The sequence below is a fragment of the Spea bombifrons genome, chromosome 1 (assembly GCF_027358695.1).
Source record: "Spea bombifrons isolate aSpeBom1 chromosome 1, aSpeBom1.2.pri, whole genome shotgun sequence".
Lineage (NCBI taxonomy): Eukaryota > Metazoa > Chordata > Amphibia > Anura > Pelobatidae > Spea > Spea bombifrons.
Genome location: NC_071087.1, coordinates 36,564,522 through 36,587,492, shown reverse-complemented (window position 1 = coordinate 36,587,492; position 22,971 = coordinate 36,564,522). Strand labels below are relative to the sequence as shown.

The following is a 22,971-nucleotide window of genomic DNA, read 5'->3' as shown; positions in this document are numbered from 1 at the left end:
TGTGCAAGTACAGTTATAGGTTTCCTTTTAACGGTTTCATTCATATACGTTTTTTTTTTAGAAAACTTAAATGGAAGGCTCGACTTAGTTCAACTTCTAGATAACTGCAATACAGATCCTCTAAATCTGATACACCTGCATTTGATTTTTGGCATATATAAAATGTATATTGCAGATGGGCCAACATGGAAAAATATGTACACTCACATAAATTTAAGGGACTCCAGAAGACTCTTCTTCCAATGGAATCACTGATGAAGAGATGTGACTATTCCAAAAGCTTATGTGATGTTAAAATGACTTCTATGTTGGCCCAATAAAGGTATAAAGCTTTAATTAAAGACTATATAATCCCTTGGGCAAATATGGCTATATGCATTTTACTTATTAGTTCCTATGTACAACAATGTACAATGTGCATATACCGTATTTGCCCGAATATAGGCCACACTTTCCCCCCACTTTAAGTCTTTAAAGAGGGGGTGCGGCCTATATTCAGGGTTTAGCACAGGAATGCGCAATTCGTATCGCCCGACGCCGACGGGACATGCAGTTCTGGGCGCAGGGCAGGCAGCAGGGTTAGCATACAGATCCCCCGCAGCGCTGCAGTGGACCTGCATCCTACTCTCCGATACGCTGAGACAGCCTCCCCTGTCAGCACTTTCCACTCGATGTGCTTTAACAATATCCCTTGCTGGGACTTCCCACGGGGGGGACTCCACCTCTATCAAACCTGCTATGGGCTCTAGCCCCGGATCTTTTGGAGACCTAGAAACGCCCCTGGTAGAGAAACCTTGTTATATGAAAAGTCACCTTAACAGTTCACTTTATTGTATTGTCTGAACAATTATTATTGCCATGACACAAATGCGGTATAAGCTTTGCTTATACAGAATAATCCAGGGGTCAACAAATTTGGTTAGAATTTAGGAGCCATCCGAAGAATTTAGAAGACCGTTTTTTATTTTTCCCAATTATACTAATTAACACACATACTAACATACTTACACATATGCACATTTACATACTAACACACACTGTAGCATACTTATACACACATTAACATACTAATATGCACACACCCTCATTAACATATTAACGTTATTTCATACACACACAAACACTAACACACACAGTACCATACTTACACATACTAACACACACAGTAACATACTTTCATACACAAACTAACACACACAGTAACATACTTTCATACACAAACTAACACACACAGTAACATACTTACAAATACACACTCTGTAACATTAACATGGCAACCTGGGGTTTGTCAAGCCTTGGAATAACCCTTTTTGTCTTTGAATCAACTATACAACACCTAGATGCCAATGTTTTAAAATTCTTACATTATATTGCTGCTGCTGAAAGTGCGAGAGACATTGTCCCTTTGTTTACCATGTGAAAAATGCATGGATTCTGATTCAATAAGTTTATATTCCAATAACTTTTTTTCCAATTTAAATGTATGAAGATATGCACATTTATTGCATAAAGCTCATTTCAAATCTGTCGACTTTTATAACTTCTAACGCACAGTGAAAAAATAGTTCTACTTCCGTAGCAACAAGATATCTATAATCACTTTCCATGATCAGAAAAGTCAATGGAAAAGTCAATGGAAAAGTCACCTAAGTTTTAACATTTAATACATCTTGCCTTCTCTGAGCAGGTTGTAATAGGCAGTATGTTGCTTCACAACTGCATAACTGTCTGGATTTGACCCAGAGCCTCTGGGTCAATTTCTACTTGATCGGGACAGCGGAGTGGTGTTTGTACCTACTTCCCTCCATCTTGCCACTTACTAAAGGCTGTCTGGATAAAGCCTTGCCCCTATGCACAGATTACACCAACGCTTCCGAAATTATTACATTATTTATTATGGTGACAAGACCAGTTTTAAAACATTGCATCATCATTTGTTACGCATGACCCCCACAGTGTCACCAAAAAGATACTCCTTTAGATAATGCCCAAGTAAATCATTAAAACTAGCTGATCTATCTCTAAGAATGCACATCAATACCAAGTAAAATAACACGTCTACCTCCATACTGATTACCAGGCCTCTGGCTCAGTGTTTTAATCTTTGGAAAGTCATGTTTGGGCCTAACCTCATTCTGTCAGATTATGCCCACTTTGTGCCCCTTTAAGTCTATTCAGGCCAAGTCTACCCCTAAAATTCAGTCCCAGGCCTGATCGCCTTAACATGTTTTTTTTTTAAGACGACTCTGAAAAAAAGATTTCTCTTAGACATTTCTCAGGTATCAAACCTGCATTTCTTATTTTAAAATGTATGTATTTTTTATTTTATTTAAACCTGGGCATGGCAAAAGTAGAAACTTTCCATGGTAACAAATATCCTGTTATGTGGATTTGCTGCAAAATGACATTGAACGTACATGGAAAGACCATAGAAAAAAATGCTACCCAGAGAAGAGATATATAATTTATTATGCTTCTGACCATGGTGTTCATAAAAATAAATCCGTCTGAAGCAATTTATCAACTAATTTCCTAAGAGCAACCAACCCAGAGAACAGCACACATATCTAACTAGTCTATAGAGAACACACCCGGCTGTATTTAGAGAAAATTAATATATACGTGAACCGCTATAACCTTCCTTTGCTGCCCTTAAACGGCAATGTACAGGAAATCTATGGATTTGTTCTTTCTTTCTGGCAGATGTGACAACCACTGGAAATGCGATGCCTGCCAAGAGCTTTTATCAACTATGTCTTAACAACGGGTAATAAGTGTAAATAATAAATGGGCAAAATCTTGTGGGAAACGGTAGCAATACTAAAACAATGTTAGGTGCCTGCTGATAGGGGTTTGCAAGAGCTGGAATTCCCCGACTTCCCAGTTTTGGCCTAACAATAAACAAGAGTTTAATACTTTATCTAATCCCAGCCAGGAGGTGAGTTCAGCAGCAAGCTTCTGCAGATGTTCACATCCAATAATCTATCCATAATTGATGAAACAGGGAGGTCAGATGTAATGGCTCCTACTTTTCCAGCAACAAATAAATGGTTATTGACAAAAACAAGCCAGTGTGGTGCTGGGAGCTGAGCAGTGACAAGTGCAGGATGGAGCCGCGGCGGAAGAACAAATGAGAAATGCTCTTTATCCGAACGTGGCATGAAGGGATAAAAATGAAACAGCTCGAGACAAAAAGCAGACAATGGCAGAGGGGTAGAGAGGCACAACAAGACACATGGACAGTTGTGACGGGCAGGGTAAGTACAAATGAGATGTTCATGGTATAGCACGCCCGTGTTGCCTGGAGTTCTAATCCTTCAGCAAGGCTTTAAGCAATTTGATGCAGTTCACATATAATTTACTAACTGTCCGCTTCCACACTGTGTTTTTTCTTTATGCTCAATGCAGGATACCTGCCAGGATTTTATGTGTGTGTACATTTGAATATTATATTTAAATTACATTTAGATAAATATATACATATATCTATATATATATATACATATACACACACACACAACACCGTTCAAAAGATTGGCATCACTTAGGATTTTTCATGAAAAACATGGACATTTCTAGCTGTGCTAACATAATTGCAAAATTCTAATTATGAATTTTTTGTTAAACTTAAACTTGGTTTACCGAACAAAACGTGCCATTAAAACACAGGAGTGATGGCTGCTGATAAAGGGCCCCTGCTGTACGCCTATGAAGATATTCCATTAAAAATCAGCCAATTTGGCTACAATAGTCATTTACAACATTAGCACTGTCTACACTGTATTTCTCTTTATAGACAAAATTTGCTTTTCTTTCAAAAATCCCAAACTTTTGAACGGTAGGGTACATATATATATATATATGTAAAATATACATATATATATATATATATACTATGTACATGTTATCTTATTAAATACCCAAGGTATTATTATGAAATTAAATAAAATATCAGCAATGGAACTAAATGTCAAATAGTATATAAGACACTAATATAGTTTATATCATTTCTGTGCCTTTTTTTTAAAATAAAATAATTTTGTATATTCATGCTACTCTTCAGCTGAATCAGTTCTGAACAGAATCAAGAGAAATCAAAAACTTTCTAATACTAATGGGAACTAAACACAGACCACTACAAGTTAAACTACACAATGGAGGTGAACTTCCAGGTACATATACTGTTTCTTAATTACCGTAAATACGGTATGTTTATATAAGGTGTGCACAAGCCATGAGTATCATAAAATATTAATGTGCAACTGATGCCTACTTCTCCTTGCACTTCATTAAATTTACAATAATTCATGGTGGTAACATTCAAACGTTCCCCAATCCATTCCCTACAATAAAGCGGAAGAAACATTCCTAAACTTTGCCACATGGTAAGTGTGTAAATATTGGTGCTGCACATGTAGCCATAGGACAAACTATCTTCTTGGATGGCACTGCAAGAATATTTTGTTGTTGATGTTTGGTAAGGAGTAGGATTAAGACTTATATTTTCATATAAAAATGGCAGCAGATTACAGTGACCAAATTCCATTGGCTATGACATGGGAAGAGAAGGCTAAATTGTACCATGGTCTTATATGGTTACTCATAAACAGAAAGACTGACAAGAAAGCTCTGGAACGCCTTAAAAAAATCCAAGAAGAAACTTAGCAAGTGAAGAACTTTTTCTTTTAAAAAAAATATAGCTGCCATATACCGAACTGGTATTATTGTTTGCCAGGAAATCTATTTTAGTAGTCATTTTACTAGCAGATTTATACCTTCCCTATATAAAACCATCCCATGGTATATAGTCAATAGAACTGACATGTTACGTAAAAATGTGTGCATTCTGTACATCCAAGACATGATTTAAAGTACTTTCTCACTAAAAACATAAAGTAACAACACTGAACAAACCTAGAACTATATATAACGGCAGAGGTGTTTAAAGCATTGTATATAAAACATCCACACTTTAAACTTAAAAGCTAACACATCATAGCACTGTGCAGTGCAGGTAAATCAGTCTATGAGACAGCATGGATATCTACGACTATCTCAGAGAAAGTTTCCTTTTCTTTACCTCTTTTGGTAAATTGAATGGGGTTTACAATGGTATAGAAAAAAAACTGTGTTGCCTTTTCTTCAATCTTAAAAGCCCACTTATTCTTAATGGTGCCCTTACTAGGTTAAAAATGTCACCCACTTCTGCACAGTTTAACAAGTGGATGTACTCCAGGCAGAGAAAAATATATCGAGAAGTACTGATATCTAAAAATGGCTCGCCACTGAAACCTTGAAAAACTGAAACATTTAAATACATTTCCCATAACATGATAGATAACATGATAGATAATCACTTTAAGGTTTTGCATTGTAAAATAAAAGTGATGAGGACCATGAATGTCAACTTGGTGCAGAATTACCATGGGATATATAGAAATAAATAATCGCATCTACAAATTAGAACATGAAATCCTAAAGGTCTAAGGGTCTTACCAGTCACTACTTAATTACGGCCATATGCATTGTGTGAAGCTACTGAAACAATAACGCTAACATTTCTAATACAACGTGCTCCACTTCTCATGTGTGGCAGCTGCCTCTTGGCTTCTCTCTATTGCAACTCTTATAGGCTTTCCATGCAGTCCGTTGTGAAGAAGGATATAGGGCTGAATAGCATGCATTTAACACTTTGCGTGCTTACTGAACCATCATTTTGATCTACGTCACAGCAATGACCATAGGTGAATGAGTGTATTAACGTGCGTTATCCAAATCCTGGGTTTAAAACAACAAAATGAAGAACAAAAAACTGTTTTTAAAACTTACAAGTATTTAAGTCTTTTATCAGATTAACCCTGTGAGTGCTACAAAGTCATAGAAAGCAGTGTTCTTCATGCCCATCTGGCACTCCAAAGGTAACATAATTAGCTAACAGGATTGTTAAAACGACATCCCCTCCAGCGCTCTTTCTCACCGCGGTGCTCTTTTTAACATATGTTTTTTATTATTCTGATTAAGGTGCAGGAATAAGTCCCAATAAAAAAAAGTTGATATGCATAGAGGCATTTGTTTGGAGGAAGGCCGGGAGACGGTGGAAGCTGCAGAAATGAACAACGGCAGGAGGAAATGAAATCTTTCATAACAGCTGCTTCTCTTGGATTCCCCTAGAAGGGAAGTGCCTGAGGTAGGCTTTAGCACAAAAGGACAGAGAAGATGAAAACTCTAATGTGAGGCAGGAAAACCACCGCTGAGACCCCTGAGCTTACATCCCATAAGTCTCAGGCTGTGTGGCAAGACCCTTTTAGCATGTCACAAAGACCGTCTGTAAACAGCACATTACCATGAAACAAACCCAGTCCGAGCGCTATTGTTCACTGTAATGATAAGTAGCTCTCTCGTGGGACAAGGAACAATGTTTTTATCTCTGTATGTGTCTGAGCACAGATCTCTGATTGCAAAAGAAAAGTGCCATTTATTTTTTTTTACTATAAGCATTGTAATTACACTTTAACAGTATAATAATATCACGGAATTATTTTTTTGTATAAGGAAACAATCATGTCATATTTATTGACAACGTCAGGATGTGTATATTTTTGAAGGAATGCACATTTGTTTAAAAGGAAATATAAATAAATATGCCATAATGAAAACGTTTTTTTTTATTTTAATTAACAAACTTACATGTCTAATTTATCTATTTTCTAAAATGATCAAAAAAGCCATGGTGTCTAATATCAATTGCAATACAATTAAAATTCCCTTTATTTCATCTTGTATGTAATCATTGGAAAACATCCTGACGCCTTCTAGAGAGGAGCATTCTGAATGATCAGCAAAAACATGAGCTACTAATGGAAACCACCAGGAACAACTGGAACTCTGGGGTAGCAACAAACACTTGGCATTTTCACCAACCATCACATGGACCTCTACAACAGCCATAGCTACCGAGGCTAGCATTGATCTGAGACTCAGTAGGTCATGGATGTTTGAATTACAAAAGACGGGATATCAGTTTTCCCAAGACTCGGGTAGATCTGGCACCCCTATATGGCTAGAAAACATCTGGAACTTCAAGGTAGACAAACTCCAGACTCTAAAACAACCACTTGGAAAGCCTGTGTTATCAAACACTTGGAAAACAGACAGCCAAACATGAAACTCATTAAGCCTTTCAGCAAAGACCAAATATTCAAGGCCTGACAGATAATTAGTTGGATGGATTTGCACCTTTGATAGACTTGGGCTTGTGTATTACATGCTAAATAGATCCATGTTCAACATCAGACAAATACAACATGTAATAAATGAGAAACGACAAGCATCACAAGAGAAAATGTGACAACGCGATTGGCAGCATTGACACTGATCTTAAAAAGAACACTCAGTATGTTTGATGCCTGTCACTGCACACAAGCTGATAATTAGCGGGACTTTTTTCTACAATGACACTTTACTGAAGAAGTAAAGCTAAGAAACGCGACTGAGCCATCTGGCGAGAAGTTTCTGCCAAGGTGCCTTGTTTTGTAAGGAATAGCTTACCAGTTATCCAGTTATTTACCTGGTGGTTTTATTTGGCTTTTCATTGCAATTGGAACTTTGATATAGAATTATTTGTTAGATTATGGGATGAAGAGTATAGCTGCTTTATACAGCTACTATAAAGATACTTTTGATATACACAATAAAAAAAAACTCAGATGATATTTTTTAGAGTGTATGTATTTTTATCTTTGTGTGACAAGTACATTTAGATAACTGGTTTAACATTTTTTGGTCCATCCTTGAAGTTAGTTGGTAATGGTAACTAAAGACAAAAACAAATTAAAACCAACTGGACATTTATTATTTTATGTGTTGGAAAATATGCATTAATATTAGAATGTTTGTAATTGATTACATTTAGGAGGATCCCAGGGTCAGCTCATGTACAAAGTTACTAGGTATTTAAACATGTTTTAATGAAGTTAATTGTACCCTTGGCCACTGGTGGAATTGAGCTATATCTGACTAAATTCAGAAGCCCCAAGCCTGGAGAACTTTGTTACACATCCACATTTAAAATCAATGCTAATGACAGGTCATCGCAAACCTTAACATTCATCTTCAGAGAGACTTTAAAGACTAAGCTGATAACAAATTAAAAGAAGCCTGACTTCTAAATTGAAAAGACAGGAAACATAGCACGACGAATAAAACATGAAGAAATCAAAGGGATTCATGTGACTGACTCATGTGACTGACCACATCATGGTAGCACGTGTCATGTGAATGACAACAAGCTTCTGTTCTGGAGGCCCCATGTTTGATGAAGGCCACTGTCTGGAGTGAAATGTGAAAAGCGTTGCATTGCTTGATGTTCAGTGATATCACAATGATGTCACAATGTGCAGCTAAAGGGCTGGTGGCTGAAGCTGCTAGATGGTGCCTCAATTCCAGGCACTTTTGGAGATGAATCTATTGTCAATTTTGCTTATTATGATTAAAAAAAGATGTACAATTTACCATGTCCATACTTTGAGACAACCAGAATAGTGTTTCTATCTAACCAAGGTAACCCGATATATGAACACGCAAGTTACATACTTTGTGGTAAATATAATTAAACAGAGAGAGCCTAGGCTCACCACATACCAATCTTTCCTGAGTAAACAAAATAACGTGCAAAGAGCAATCCTTACAAAGTGGTAAAGGTGAAGCAGGAACATTACGTTCGCTATACTGCTTGCTCTAATGTCACCACTGCAGCAGAATTGTTCTTTATACATAACCCCGAATAAATAAAAATCAACATGGCTGGATGGTTGCCAAGCTCTTTGTAGGACACAAGGCAGGAATTGTCACTGCTATTGAAACACTGTGGATTGTAGTGCTAAAAGAGAAGTTCTGGGGCTAAGGTGGAGAAATCATAAGAATATTTTAATACAACTGTAACAGAAAATATATGGACCCCGAGTACATACACAGGTTTTAAGTGATGTGGCTTAAAATCTATGACAATTTCTAGTCTATGATTACAAATGCATTCTAAACTAAAAGCAGAAAAGGCTTTATTCACTGTTATTTTCAAAACAAGTATGAGATGTTTGTGTTTCCAACTGAACAAGTCTGTCTAAAAACATTATTTAGATTTGATTCTCATATGGTACAGGTAGCTCTGCTATAACTGTTAAAAAAAACCCTGTTTTTTCAAGGTTTAACAAGTAACCTACAAAAAACAGGCACAAAGAACTAACAAGGAAATGTGTACTTATGATGGGATTGAATAGGATTTTGTTTTATCGCTATAGTTTATAGTTATTTTATCTTTTATTTTCATCACACTCAAAGGATACACCAGCTTCTGGTACCTAAAAAAACCTAAAGGATCTTCCATCTAGTCTGCTAAATGTAACACTTTTGGGTAAGTCTTAGTATTGTTGAACGCCACCAAAATCTTAAAAATGCAAAGCATTTACTGTTAGATATATCTGGGAGCTCTAAGGGGTTTGACCTGGAGTCTCCGGGTGAAGCCCTGTTTTCCTTGCTTAGTTTCTTCTGTCCGCAGGTAGGCAAGCAGTTTTCGATTATTCCCAATCTCCACCCTCTTGCTTCCCACTGAAGGATTTCTGGGGCAAGTTCTGCCCTTACATGCAACTAGTCCCACCCATGTTCACAAAGTCTTAGAAGAACCCTTAGAAGAAGGAGAGGTCAAAGTAGCCTACCCTGCAAAGTTCCTAAATATACGGATTGTTACAAACTGAAAGGGTTTCTTAAAAGTATTGATGTTGTTTTATGTGATTAAACCTTTAAAATGATTTCGTCTAGGTGGGATAGCACCTTTCTGATAACTTTTAAATTCTACATAGATGTGTCCAGTTCTGGTGGGCATTGACATCTTAGAATGGCGGTAAATTAAACATGCAGAAATAATGACCACGGCAGTTTAAATATTGCAGAATCGTTATTATAGTCCCAGTAAATTATACCATATGAAGAATAACCAATTACTTACTGTAATAAGAGTCTTCTTTTGCAAAGGCATTAATTACCTATTAATATTTTCTACAAAGCACAGCTCTCCATTCAATAGCCTGGACTATAGCATAGGTGGGGCAATATATTATTTGAAGATTTGAAAACTACAATGCGCATACTGTACATTAAACATAGCTTATATAAAATAAGACTTTAACAGGTGTTTACTCTTTGAAAGGCGCTAAATAAAATGTTCCCTGGTCTTATCTCAGAAATATTAGCTGGATATCACAGGGGTATGTGCCCTTCGTTTGACATTAGAGAGAAAAATGTGAAGCTTTATGGAGTGTAACGGGTTCGCCAAGAGAGCTGTAGTAACTCCCAGAGATCACCCACATGTATCCTCCTGTTGTCCCCGGAATCACTTCCAGCACCAGTCAGCATGCGCACCTTGGAACCCTGCTATGTGTACCCAATAAGTAGACACAACTACCTTGAACTGAGTACAGCAGGAATGAACTGTTTATTGTAGTAAAACATAGACTCATATAGCCACAGAACTTCATTAACATAAATTAACAGATACATGTATTCAACCCAACCTTTAATCCCCAATCAGCAATCCTATTGATGGGATTAATTAAACAATGGAGTTCCTGCCTGTTTGGCAGCCAGGCTGGAGCCATCTCTGAGTACCTTGGGCCCCTGTATGACAGGTCATTCTGTCACATATCTCCCCTTTTAAAAATAAGACTGAACTGGGGCCAGACCCCAACCGGGTCTGCATCCAGTTCAGTCCGACAGCACAGCTCCGTCGCTCCTGGAGTTGTGGATGCAGGGGGCTGGCAAAAGGCAGGGAGACAGGGTCCATAATCTGCGGGTAGCAGGCTTGCTTTCAGTCCTCTCCAGGGGCCCCAGTGATGGACAGTTCCGTCACACACTCCATCACATATCTCCTTTTTCTGGGGGAGACTGACGTCTGATAAGACCCCACACTGTTTGACTCTGAAGTCAGTCTGTATATCTGGACCATCACTGCCAGCCACAAATTGGTGCTCCCCAACACAATGTAACAAAACAGCAGTACTCACCCGCCTGCCCTCTGCCTCTCCCGAAAAATATAACTGCCGCTGGAGAGAATTGCCAACTGCACCTTCTCTCTGGAGTCTTCTCAGCCGCTGGGGAGATGACAGGGTGGCGGGGGCCCCTTCAATCAAGGGTTGGGGATCCGAGCCAGCTGCCCAGCAATTCTGGGGACCACAGGTGGCAACCACAGTCTCATCCACCTGTATGGGATACGTGTCCCCAAGTGCTGGTTTCGTACCATCCTCTAGTGGAGGGACGTCTGATGTGGGAGGGCAGAGGCCAGCTGCACTCTGACATGGAGAAATCTCTTTTATAGGGTTTGCGGGCACCTCCAGTGCTGGTAGAGAGGGGCCGTCCTGCCTCTCTCCTGTTGCCAGTATTTCGTCTGGGGTGGTCTGAGCGAGCACTGCGGGAGCGTCATGGTCAGACTCAGGAACAAGGGGGAGGGGTGGGCAGAGAACAGCAGCACTCTGCCCTGTTGCCAGCGCTTCTGCTGGGGAGCGGAGATCTGGGCCAACTGCCAAACATTCCGGGCACCCAGGTGTGGAAACCGCAGCCCCATCAACTACCACAGTCTCTGGGGCTGCCTGACTGGACCCTACAAGGTTGCTGTGGTCAGGCTCGGGAAACAGGGAAAGGAGCAGGCAGATGCCAGCGGCACTCTGCCCCGATGGCAGCTCTTCTGCTGGGTGGGTGCTTGTGGAGACCGCAGTGCCAGCTACTACACCCACAAAACCTTCTTCCTTTTGCTGGGAAGGGAAGCCAATTGCAAGCCCTCCCGGACCAACATCCTCAGATGTAAAATCAATTAAATCCACAGTCTCTGGATCTGGTTGTGGTGTACAATCACATAGTTCCGCTATCGGATCTGGGTTAGCTGTCCAGTAACCCTGTGACTCAGTCCCATCCACCCCTTCTGGGTCAACATCCTCAGGTGACCACGCAGTAAAATCAATGAAATCCATGGTCACTGGGGCATACTGTTGCACATGGTCAAATAACTCTTGATATGCCTGTTCCAGTTCCCATTCTCGTGTGACCAAATAATCCAGGTCAGCCCACAGCTTAGGCACATATGGGATATCCTCCTCCCTTCGCTCCTGGATGTCTTCCTCCCGACACTCCGATGCACTACCGAAGTCGGGATCCTTTTCTATAATTTCCAATAATAATCCCGGGCCGCCGAAGCCATAGCCCTCTGTGGGACCTTTATCCTCCAGCCCCAGGCACATCTGTGCTGCGTACCACCGCAGAGCCCGATATCCATCGTCCAACCTCAGCTCTGTCTGGACCAGCACCTCCAGCTCAGCCACCCATTCCTCTTTGGGCTGCTTCCCCAAGAACGGCATCCGCAACTTCCGCTGGAGCCAAAACCTTTCCTCAAAGGTTGGGAGGCTTTTCCCCTTGTACTTAATTTCCCAGTGGAGAACCTCCCTCCAGAGCTTCAGGCGTTTACAATTCCTCTTGATCAGCTCTGCGTAGCTGACTTCCATTCTCTTTCCTGGAGATAGATCCCGGTGCAAAGGACGTGTCCTTCAGACTAGGAGGCAATCCCACCGCTGCCACCAATGTAACGGGTTCGCCAAGAGAGCTGTAGTAACTCCCAGAGATCACCCACATGTATCCTCCTGTTGTCCCCGGAATCACTTCCAGCACCAGTCAGCATGCGCACCTTGGAACCCTGCTATGTGTACCCAATAAGTAGACACAACTACCTTGAACTGAGTACAGCAGGAATGAACTGTTTATTGTAGTAAAACATAGACTCATATAGCCACAGAACTTCATTAACATAAATTAACAGATACATGTATTCAACCCAACCTTTAATCCCCAATCAGCAATCCTATTGATGGGATTAATTAAACAATGGAGTTCCTGCCTGTTTGGCAGCCAGGCTGGAGCCATCTCTGAGTACCTTGGGCCCCTGTATGACAGGTCATTCTGTCACATGGAGTACTGTAAATACGTAAATATAGCGACAGGATGAATACAAAATATTCTGTATTAAGCTATAACATGGAATTGAGCCTCCAGCCATGGTTTAAATTGCTTCAGCACCTACTGTGAAATTCATCTGAAATAAAGGGCTTGGTGTTTATGAAAAAGTCCTGGCACCTGTATATGCCTGAGCTTTTAAAGTAGCATATTATTTCAGGGCCATAGTGACATGTATCCATAGTGTAAAAGATCATAGGTAAAATGAGCCTGTCTTGGTTCTCAAGATTTTACTTGTCTTATGAGGGGTGGCTTCTTGGGAAAGCCATGCGTAGAGGCAAGGCTAGCAATGTGTGGGGCAAGTGGGAGTAATATTAAGGGGAAGTGTGAGTGACCAAACTCCTCTCCCCTGCCTGGAGAAAGAGGAAAGTGACCCAGAGAGTTCCCACGTATGCTTATGTGAGCCTGGACGATACCAAGTATCAACTAAACTTTAAAGACTCACAAGCATGGAGATCTAGCTGTCCTCAAGGGTACACAAACCCTTAGATTTCAGCTTTTTTTTTTTTTTTTTTTTTTAATTCCCTCTAAATTCCAAACTTCCTGATCAGCTGTTCCCCATAAACCTCCTCTCTCCATCTCTAAAACCAAGTATATGAAAAGATGGACATTTTATATGAATATAAAATATAATTTTAGAGAAATATATAAGAAAACAAAATCTTCACTTACGTTGTAGAATGATTTAGTAATATTTCTGGACCTCTGAATTAGCGCGGCAACCATGCTTCTTAGGATGTTTCTTTTAAATAGCATGATTTCATGTTATTTATAATTGCCAATATACTGAATCGTAGACACAGTTACCAGTAGCTTTATACTTTTTTGGGGTATAATTTACTATGCATTCAGGTTTAAAATTGTGGCCCACTTCTTGGTAACACTGTGTTCCAGTAGTATTTTAAGAACACTTGAAGAATATGTTGACATGCATGGAAGACTCTGTAGCGCTTTTGTTTAAGGCTAGGTTTCCACTTGGGTTTTTGTCCTGCGTTTTTTTCTTGATGAAAAAAAGCCAGAAAAACGCCATGAAAACTGCCACTGCATTTACCTGCGTTTTGGCGTTTTTTCTGGAGTTTTTTCTGGCGTTTTAGCCTTTCTGTGGAAATTGCTTTTTTTGACCTTAGGCAGTTTTTCCAGCCTTTACAAGTTAGAAGTTTCACCCAGCTAAAAGGGATTAGGATAAATGGCAAGTATCTGCCCTCTCCCGATGTCATTTACTTGGTAGACCCTTTTGTCTCTTTTCTGTGGTTTGTAAGGCATGCTTTATTCCGAATGTCTGCTCCTCTGGGAAGATTGGCCCCAAATGATGGTGCAAATTGTTTGCTGTTGCTTTTGGCACGCAGGATCCAGTTGATGCGTTGGGTATGTTTGTTTGTAATGGCATGTTTGTTCCAAATGGTGTAAAATTCAATATGAACCAGTCCAGGACTTTGTTTTGTGTGAAACTGTTTGTTTTCAGCCTATTTCTCGTAGGACACACAGATACTTGGTCCATCCTCTGCATTGTAACTGTGGAAAAAACGCCATAAAAAACGCCAAGGCAATAAACCCACATGGCTTTTTCAGGCTAGGTTTCCACTTGGGTTTTTTTTGCTAAAAACGCCTATAAAAACGCCAATAGCGCCACCTGGCGTTTTTTTGTGAAAAACGCATGCAGCCAGATGTTAGCTGTAATTCAATGGGAAATCGCAAAATGCCATTTCCACTTGGCGTTTTTCTGTTTGGCGTTTTTTCAGTCCTCTTTGGCGTTTTTCTGCTTTTTTGGGCTCTGTGGCAGTTTTTCAAAACTGCAGCATGTTGACACTCTGGCGTTTTTTGCAAGAAATCTTGGCTTTTTTTCTCCAATAGAAGTCTATGGGAGAGAAAAAACGCCATGAAAAAGCCATGTGGGTTTATTGCCTTGGCGTTTTTTATGGCGTTTTTTCCACAGTTACAATGCAGAGGATGGACCCAGTATCTGTGTGTCCTACGAGAAATAGGCTGAAAACAAACAGTTTCACACAAAACAAAGTCCTGGACTGGTTCATATTGAATTTTACACCATTTGGAAAAAACATGCCATTACAAACAAACATACGCGACCGGATCCTGCGTGCCAAAAGCAACAGCAAACAATTTGCACCATCATTTGGGGCCAATCTTCCCAGAGGAGCAGACATTCGGAATAAAGCATGCCTTACAAACCACAGAAAAGAGACAAAAGGGTCTACCAAGTAAATGACATCAGGAGAGGGCAGATACTTGCCATTTATCCTAATCCCTTTTAGCTGGGTGAAACTTCTAACTTGTAAAGGCTGGAAAAACTGCCTAAGGTCAAAAAAAGCAATTTCCACAGAAAGGCTAAAACGCCAGAAAAAACTGCAGAAAAAACGCCAAAACGCAGCTAAATGCAGTGGCAGTTTTCTTGGCAGTTTTCCTGGCGTTTTTCATCAAGAAAAAAACGCCGGACAAAAACCCAAGTGGAAACCTAGCCTCATGGCGTTTTTTCTCTCCCATAGACTTCTATTGGAGAAAAACGCCAAGATTTCCTTGCAAAAAACGCCAGAGTGTCAACATGCTGCGATTTTGAAAAACTGCCACAGAGCCCAAAAAAGCAGAAAAACGCCAAAGAGGACTGAAAAAACGCCAAACAGAAAAACGCCAAGTGGAAATGGCATTTTGCGATTTCCTATTGAAGAACAGCTAACATCTGGCTGCAGCGTTTTTTCACAAAAAAAACGCCAGGTGGCGCTATTGGCGTTTTTATGGGCGTTTTTAGCAAAAAAAAAACCAAGTGGAAACCTAGCCTAAAGAGAACTTTTAGATTCAAGAGTAAGGCCAATCCTAATTTATACATCAGTATAAAACGTGTTTTAATACTCTGTCCATTTTATTGTGGCTAGCCTCGCCTAACGCTTAGACTGTCCCTCTCCACTCCTCAGCTCTCATTTGTGTTCATCTGTAATACATGATGACACTAAATTGCCAACTTTGTGAAATTTGTATTTTTAAAGGACCCATGCTTCTCTATGGTAGCATCTCATAATCCTCTGTAAGTATTTTGCTAGATACGGGGGTTATTTATCAAAATACCGTATTTGCTCGATTATAAGACGACCCTGATTATAAGACGACCCCCCAAAATCTAAATATTAATTTAGGAAAAAAACAAAAAGCCTGAATATAAGACTACCCTATAGGAAAAAAAGTTTTACTAGTAAATATTAATTCATGTAAACAATTTTTTCATATTTAATAAAAGCTATGATTGAGAAAAATATATATTTTTTTATTTCCTTTTATTTGCCAACCTGCCCCCCCCAGTTATGCACATCTGCCCCCAAGGTTGCCACTCTGCCCCCAGAAATGCCTTAATCCCCCTTTATTTGCCACTTTGCCCCATGATGTGCCTTTTAACCCCCTATATGCCAGAGTGGCATACAGGGGGTTAAAAGGCATTTCTGGAGGTATATATATATATATATATATATATATATACACATATCTGCTAACAGCAATCAAACTCCTATCAAGCCAAGGCAGCCAGTACATGCTGGAACCTGGGGATGATAGGAGTTTGAGTACAGCCTCCATATGCCATGCTACCACCCCCCCTTACACATCCATGCTATCACACACACACATTCATTCACAAACATTTAAATACTCATTCATTCCATTAATCACACATACACACACACACTCAAACCCCCACCCCCTTACCTGAACTGCAGATCTCCCACTCGCAGACTTCTGCAGGGGCCCGCTGTGCGAGCAACCTCTCTGGCCCCGCCCCCAGAGGAAGGAGGAGGAGGCAGAATTATGTGACACTCTGCTAGCTTCCTGTTGCTAATAGAAGAGACGCTGCTCGGGACCAAAGCACCGGTAAGCAGCCTGGCCACAGCAGACATTTTTTTGAGGTCTAATTAGAAGACGACCTCGATTATAAGACGAGGGGTATTTTTCAGAGCATTTGCTCTGAAAAAAACCTCCTCTTATAATCGAGCAAATACGGTAATACAACTTTAACTTTAAGAGTCTGTTACCTTAGTGGTTGGATTTCATATTTTTTCCCTTTAAGTGTTACTAAATTGCCATAGCCTTACCAAGTTCAAGGGGTATGACTATTATCACAATAATGCTATCGTATCTAGAACTGAAAATGCCTTACTGCATTTATTTTAGCCAGAACATTTGATATTGGCTTTGTGTAAATAACAAACCCTATCTCAGCAAGTCATCTTTCAAGAAGTTATTAAAGTCTCCAGTGCCAGGGTACGTTCTCATCAGAGTTAAGTAGTTTTCATGTCAATCAAACAATCTCAGTTCATCTATTCTATTGCTCTGAGTTGCTCAAATTAAGATTTTTACATTTACATGCTAAGCAATGCTAATAAGTGTAGTAAAAGAAAATAGCACAAAATAAACACACATGACCATCATGAAGAAACAAAAAGTAAAATGCAAAGCTTTGACTTATATTGTATAAGGTGTTGAAGAAAAGGAAACCCGCTATTTTTTCCCAGCTGGGATGTTGGAGGACAGATCTTGGAGCATGAGCCTGGTTAGCCTGTTGTATACTATGGTATGTTTGTTAGAAAAGATAGTTGATCCATAATTTTGAGCTGCCTAATATACACTGTATGAATATCTGTACACTACCATATCGATTTATACAGTTGGTAGTATTATACGTTAGACACATGGGGCCAGAAATAATAAGAAAGCTTAAGTTACAAACTGTGGCAGTGATGTCAAAACAGTCAGCATTCTGCAATGACCAAACTAAAACAGGAGAACTATAGTTACATGTCTAGATGAGACATCATTCGACTATTTTGTGACAACATGACCTGTAGCTATGTGATTATAAGACTTACTGTAATTGCGGTTTGAGGATTTCCAGATGAAATATGGGCCAATCCTAATCGATAGGCAGCTTCCCCCTCCAATTTCTTATTACCACCTGTAGAACATATTAAATAGAATATTTAATCATTAAGGTATATTATCCGAGTAAATTCTATTGCAATAGTATGAAGGCCATAGTACTTTCCGTGGTGCAGCAGCATACTGTTTTAAATGGTGTTCAGAGTTAAAGCTTATATTAAAACGTGGATTTGCTGTATCCGTTCATTATTGAGAGCAGTCACTAAAATTGGGTAATTAAAAATATAAAATAATTTTTGAACAGCTAATTGCTCTAGGTAGGTTGCCATATGCCAGCATAAATCTCCCAATTATAATGTATGTGCCCAAATATATATTTCATCAGCAAGTAAATGGTAAATAGATGTATTGAAATGGTAAGTAGATGTATTGGTTTAAATAGCTTTGGTAGTTTCAGTCCCGCTGTGACTACATAACGGACTGTAAGACCTCTCACAATCTGCAGACACGGTAATGAAAAGACACATGGAGGGAGTTTTGAGGAAGGCCTGCTACTTCTTGACAGGCAACTAAGAAATATCGGTAATTCAGAGCCTATTTATTAGACTGAGATAATGTCCATTCCATTTGAAAACAAGCATACAATCTTAGCATACTCATAACACAGTTTGCACATAAGACAGCCAGGTTATAATGTTATTTTGTAGATGTAATATGCACCAAAATGATCAAAAGAACACTCAATTATGTATTCATACCTTACAGATGTTTTAAAAAGCTTTCTGAAAACATTAAAGGGACATATAAATCTTCTAGAATAAAAAAATACATAAACAAATCCATTATATATCACATAGATATACATACTACCAACACTGGGAAAGGTTTATGCATCTTCTGGTGCTATTACAGTATTAAGGTTTGAGCCTCTAGTCTATACAGTCTTGAAGGCTTCCAATTGTATGCAATTCAGTTAGCCAATGCAGGCATCATCTTTAGTCCAGACAAATCTTAAAACCAATAAATGTTATTTGTGACTAACAACAAAAAGCTCCTGTTCTGTAGGAAGGTGTCCATGTGATAATACAAACTTAGAGAAGCTTGCATATGTCACATGGCATTCTTAAGATAGAGCTCAGAGATAAACAGTATAGAAAAGACAGATTGAGAGAGCCCTTAACTATCTAATAGACGTGTGCAAAATAGGCCAAAAACAATTCGGACACATTTTTCGGTCAGTTTTTGGCCCATTCGTTTTCGGGCAACGATTTTCGTTCCCTGCCCATTTGGTTCCGCTGAAAATCCGGGGGGGGGGGGTTTATTCGGCAACGAAATTCTTTCTTGTTCACTCAATTCCCTACGTTCTCTGATAACCACTTCCGTCAACCACTTCAACTGTGTAAATTCCTTACTTCTGCTAGTCACCAACGTAAAATCTAAATATAACACCAGAGTGATTTGTCTGACAGACTGCAGAACAGAAGTGAGAGACTCATCCACTTCATTGCAAGTTGCAGTCTTTTTGTAGAAAATGTGTGCTTTAATTCCCATGATCTCTAAGGACCAATTTAAAAATTACTTTCAGTAACTACTTTTATCGGATCAAAAAAGACAGACATTGTGAATAGGTTGAGACCTTCTTAGAACTTAAATCTAGTACAAATCTTGTTTTGGCGAGAACTGTTCTACATTATTTGTGGGTAAGGATTATGGTGATGCCAGGTTAAACACAACACTGTTTCTTCATTCTTGCATTTTCTCTTAAGGTTTCCACTGTGGGCCATGCCTCCACAGAGGGCCATGGGATTCGGAGTCCCATCACAAGCAAATAAGGACGCCTGGAGGCAAAAATCAATGCAATATTAGCAGGAGAGACTGAAGTGGTAAGATTTTATAGCCATTTTTCAGGATCTTATTCATTGTAAATGTCACTGTTCAGGGCTAGATGACATGCTGCAGCTTTTATTTTGCTACCGGTGACAAAATGACACAAATGATTTGCAAAGCAAAGACAAGTGACAATACTAAATGAAACATGCTCATGTGGTGAATATGATAAGTTATAAAAAAGTGTAATATTGAGTGATGTATGAAAAGAGTGCAATCAAGTCGCCACCAAGTACCTGAACTTCAAACATTAGTATCTTATTGGTAATATAACTGTAGGGTATACAGTAATATGCACACTCATATTCAATAGTCCTCAATAAATGTTATTTATCAGATATGGGCAAACCGCAGTTAACACTAAAACATGATTATTATATTTTTTTCAGTTAAAGTCATCAGCGGCCACATAATTAAACCAGGATTGCTGGTATCCCTACTGTAGATTGTCAACCATTAAACTCGTTGTGAGGATAGTAGATATATGCTGTCTACACATCTCTGACTTCCCCACACGAGCCTTACTACAATCAAATCATCCTCACCCAAGCAGTCTATAACGTTCTATCTCAATCTCATTGTAAGCTCACAAGAGCACTCTTCTTCTGTACCTTAATGCGTGTTAATGTTATTGTCAATTTGTATATTGTCAGTTTTAATTTTACAGCTGGAACTCTATAAATAAAATGCTAATTACACATTTCCCCCTTTTCCGTCATTTTGGTAAATAATTATTTTTATGTTTTTTATAGACCATTTATTATATTTTTAATGTAGTGTTTTGCTATTACATACCCAAAACTATTATATCCTTGGAAAGACATAGGTGTGCGACACTCTTTCCCAAGCTACAAATTGGCCGAAGTATCCATCTACTACCAAGGGTAAACAGAACAAGCCATTGGGCTATGTCTTTTCACAATTTTTTCTGATCATCTTAATCTTAGATGTTTTTCCGGCCTACAAGCTCTTTCAATAGCTAGGTATCTGTGCCTGGAATACTTGGCTGTACTACCTTACTTTGTTGTAACTTGTTCTTGCTTTATAAATAAATAATAATAATAATTTAATAATGATGAATTTCTTATTCACTTTTATCCTTTTGTATACATATACAATGTAGTATAAATAATACCATTTTTATTATTATGGATAAGTAATTGAGTAATTGATAACTGTGCTGGAGAGGCTGTTGGTTATTCTTAATAAACACTTTCAAGAGCTATCCCATTGGAAAAACTCAGCTATGTAGTTTTTAACAGCTCTTGTTCCGATAGAATGGATTCTGTAGGAGATATTAAAGTGAACCTGTCAAGCTAAACCAAAATTAGTTCGGATCACAGAGAATTAAACGTAGAAACATACATATAGATCATGAGATAAAAGCCATCTAACAGTGGCTGATGGATCCTCATTCATGAGATTCCTTTAGGCGTATTATGAAATTCAAGACGCATCTGAAGTAAATTTCCCAGAAATTTTGTCACCCAATTCTTAGCTAAAATAGCAGCATCCTCATCATAATTCTGCCTAAAGGTGATGTGAACTTTAGTCTACAGAGGTTCATCAGTGGAAAAAAAATAAATTTATTAGTACAATGTATGTATCTGTGGGTAATTAAAAAAAAACTATTTAAAAGGGAATGGTTTACAGTGGGGGTACTTGTGATACCACTCATGACAAACCTTTACTATTTCAAGGCTGTATGTTCCCATAGTAGCAGGCAGCCATACTGACTGCATATTCCATGCACCAATCCTTGTCTACAGGGATCAGATTTTTTTCTTTTTTTTTTTGACACTCAGAGAACTAGCACAGATGAAGAACATAGATGAAGTGCTACCAGAGCTATCAAAAAGTACCCTTTATTGAGCAAAAGTGAAAAGACTAATAGGCACATTGAATTAAAAAATAAGTATGAAACCTGACAAGACAAGCTGAATCGGGCCAAGCTCACATACTAGCAAAACACATTATACTTGTATGCATCATTATGGAACATCAATATTTGGCTGACATGCATACTCTTCCAGGGGTGGCTCTAGGTGTGCCCTAAACAAATATATTTAGAGGTGCTTCATCTCGAGTACAATTGATGAAAATGGACAATTATTAGACTTGTGTATTTGGAGTCGTACGAATTGCAAATTTAATGAAATTTGCTGATTTTGTCAATTTGTACGAATCGCCGAAAAAAAATGAGGCCAGAACCCCACAAAATAGAAAAAAAAAAGCAAAAAGCTACAAATTTTAGGCAGAAATTCACAGGATTTTTCATCTGACCCTGGAGGGTCGGGTGTATTTCTATACACACACTGTAGATACAAATATACTTACATAAGAAAAATAATTTTCTTTTTAGATATTTAGAGATACTTGTTTACTAAGTGGATTTATCTATGATACAAATACAGTGTCTGTTATTTATGCGTACCTTCTCTTGCCATTTGTAAAGCTTTTCTTAGAGTTTCGATGGCCAGTTGGTATTCTTTGTTGTCTAGCATTCTCTCTGATAGCAGCGTGTATATTCTCCAGAGGTTTTCACAGGCCAGTGAGTAGTGAGTGCGGCCTGTCTCGTCTTTCCATATCCTTCCTACTGTCAGATGATAAAATGCCTCATAATGCTCGGCAGCTTTCTCCAGCTCATCTACAATATATGACACACAAATAAATGCAATTGGTACATCATACTACAAACTAAAATACATATGGGATCTTTATATTCTTAAAAGAAGGCATCAAAAGGTTGGACCCTGGTTTTAGTGACTGATAATAAAACAAATAATAGTTAATATTGCACATAGAATTTAGTCATTGGAATTTGAAATAAACTTTACATATATGAGCCTTTACAAATATAACTCAAATGTTCCATTTCATACTTCCTTTTGCAACAATCCTAACTATATGCTGGTCATGAATATTTACCTCCCAAGTGCCCCTGTGTCGGACCCAAATCCATCTGTCCCTCTTTTCACCCTGATGTCTACCTCATCTACAAAACGAGAATCTTCTGCATAAATAAAACAATAAAGTGTGTTTGTTTTTCCACCTTGTGCAGTGTGGGGGTTACATACCACTGGGAAGCCTAGGTGTGGGTCTGGCACCATTAAATGAATTAGTATAGTATAGTAGGTTGAAAAAAGACTTCAGTCCATCAAGTTC

General features: G+C 38.8%; 1 protein-coding gene across 1 annotated transcript in view; it reads right to left on the bottom strand.

The window, feature by feature from the left end:
* The window catches only part of TTC29 (tetratricopeptide repeat domain 29), a 65,881-nt gene that overhangs the window by 14,402 nt on the left and 28,508 nt on the right, over positions 1-22,971 (bottom strand). Inside the window, exons 6-7 of the mRNA XM_053460732.1 lie at positions 22,241-22,453; positions 17,910-17,995 (exon numbers count right to left, since the gene is read on the bottom strand). Of these exons, the coding sequence (XP_053316707.1) occupies positions 17,910-17,995; positions 22,241-22,453 (299 nt within the window). The remainder of the gene's footprint in view (positions 1-17,909; positions 17,996-22,240; positions 22,454-22,971) is intronic.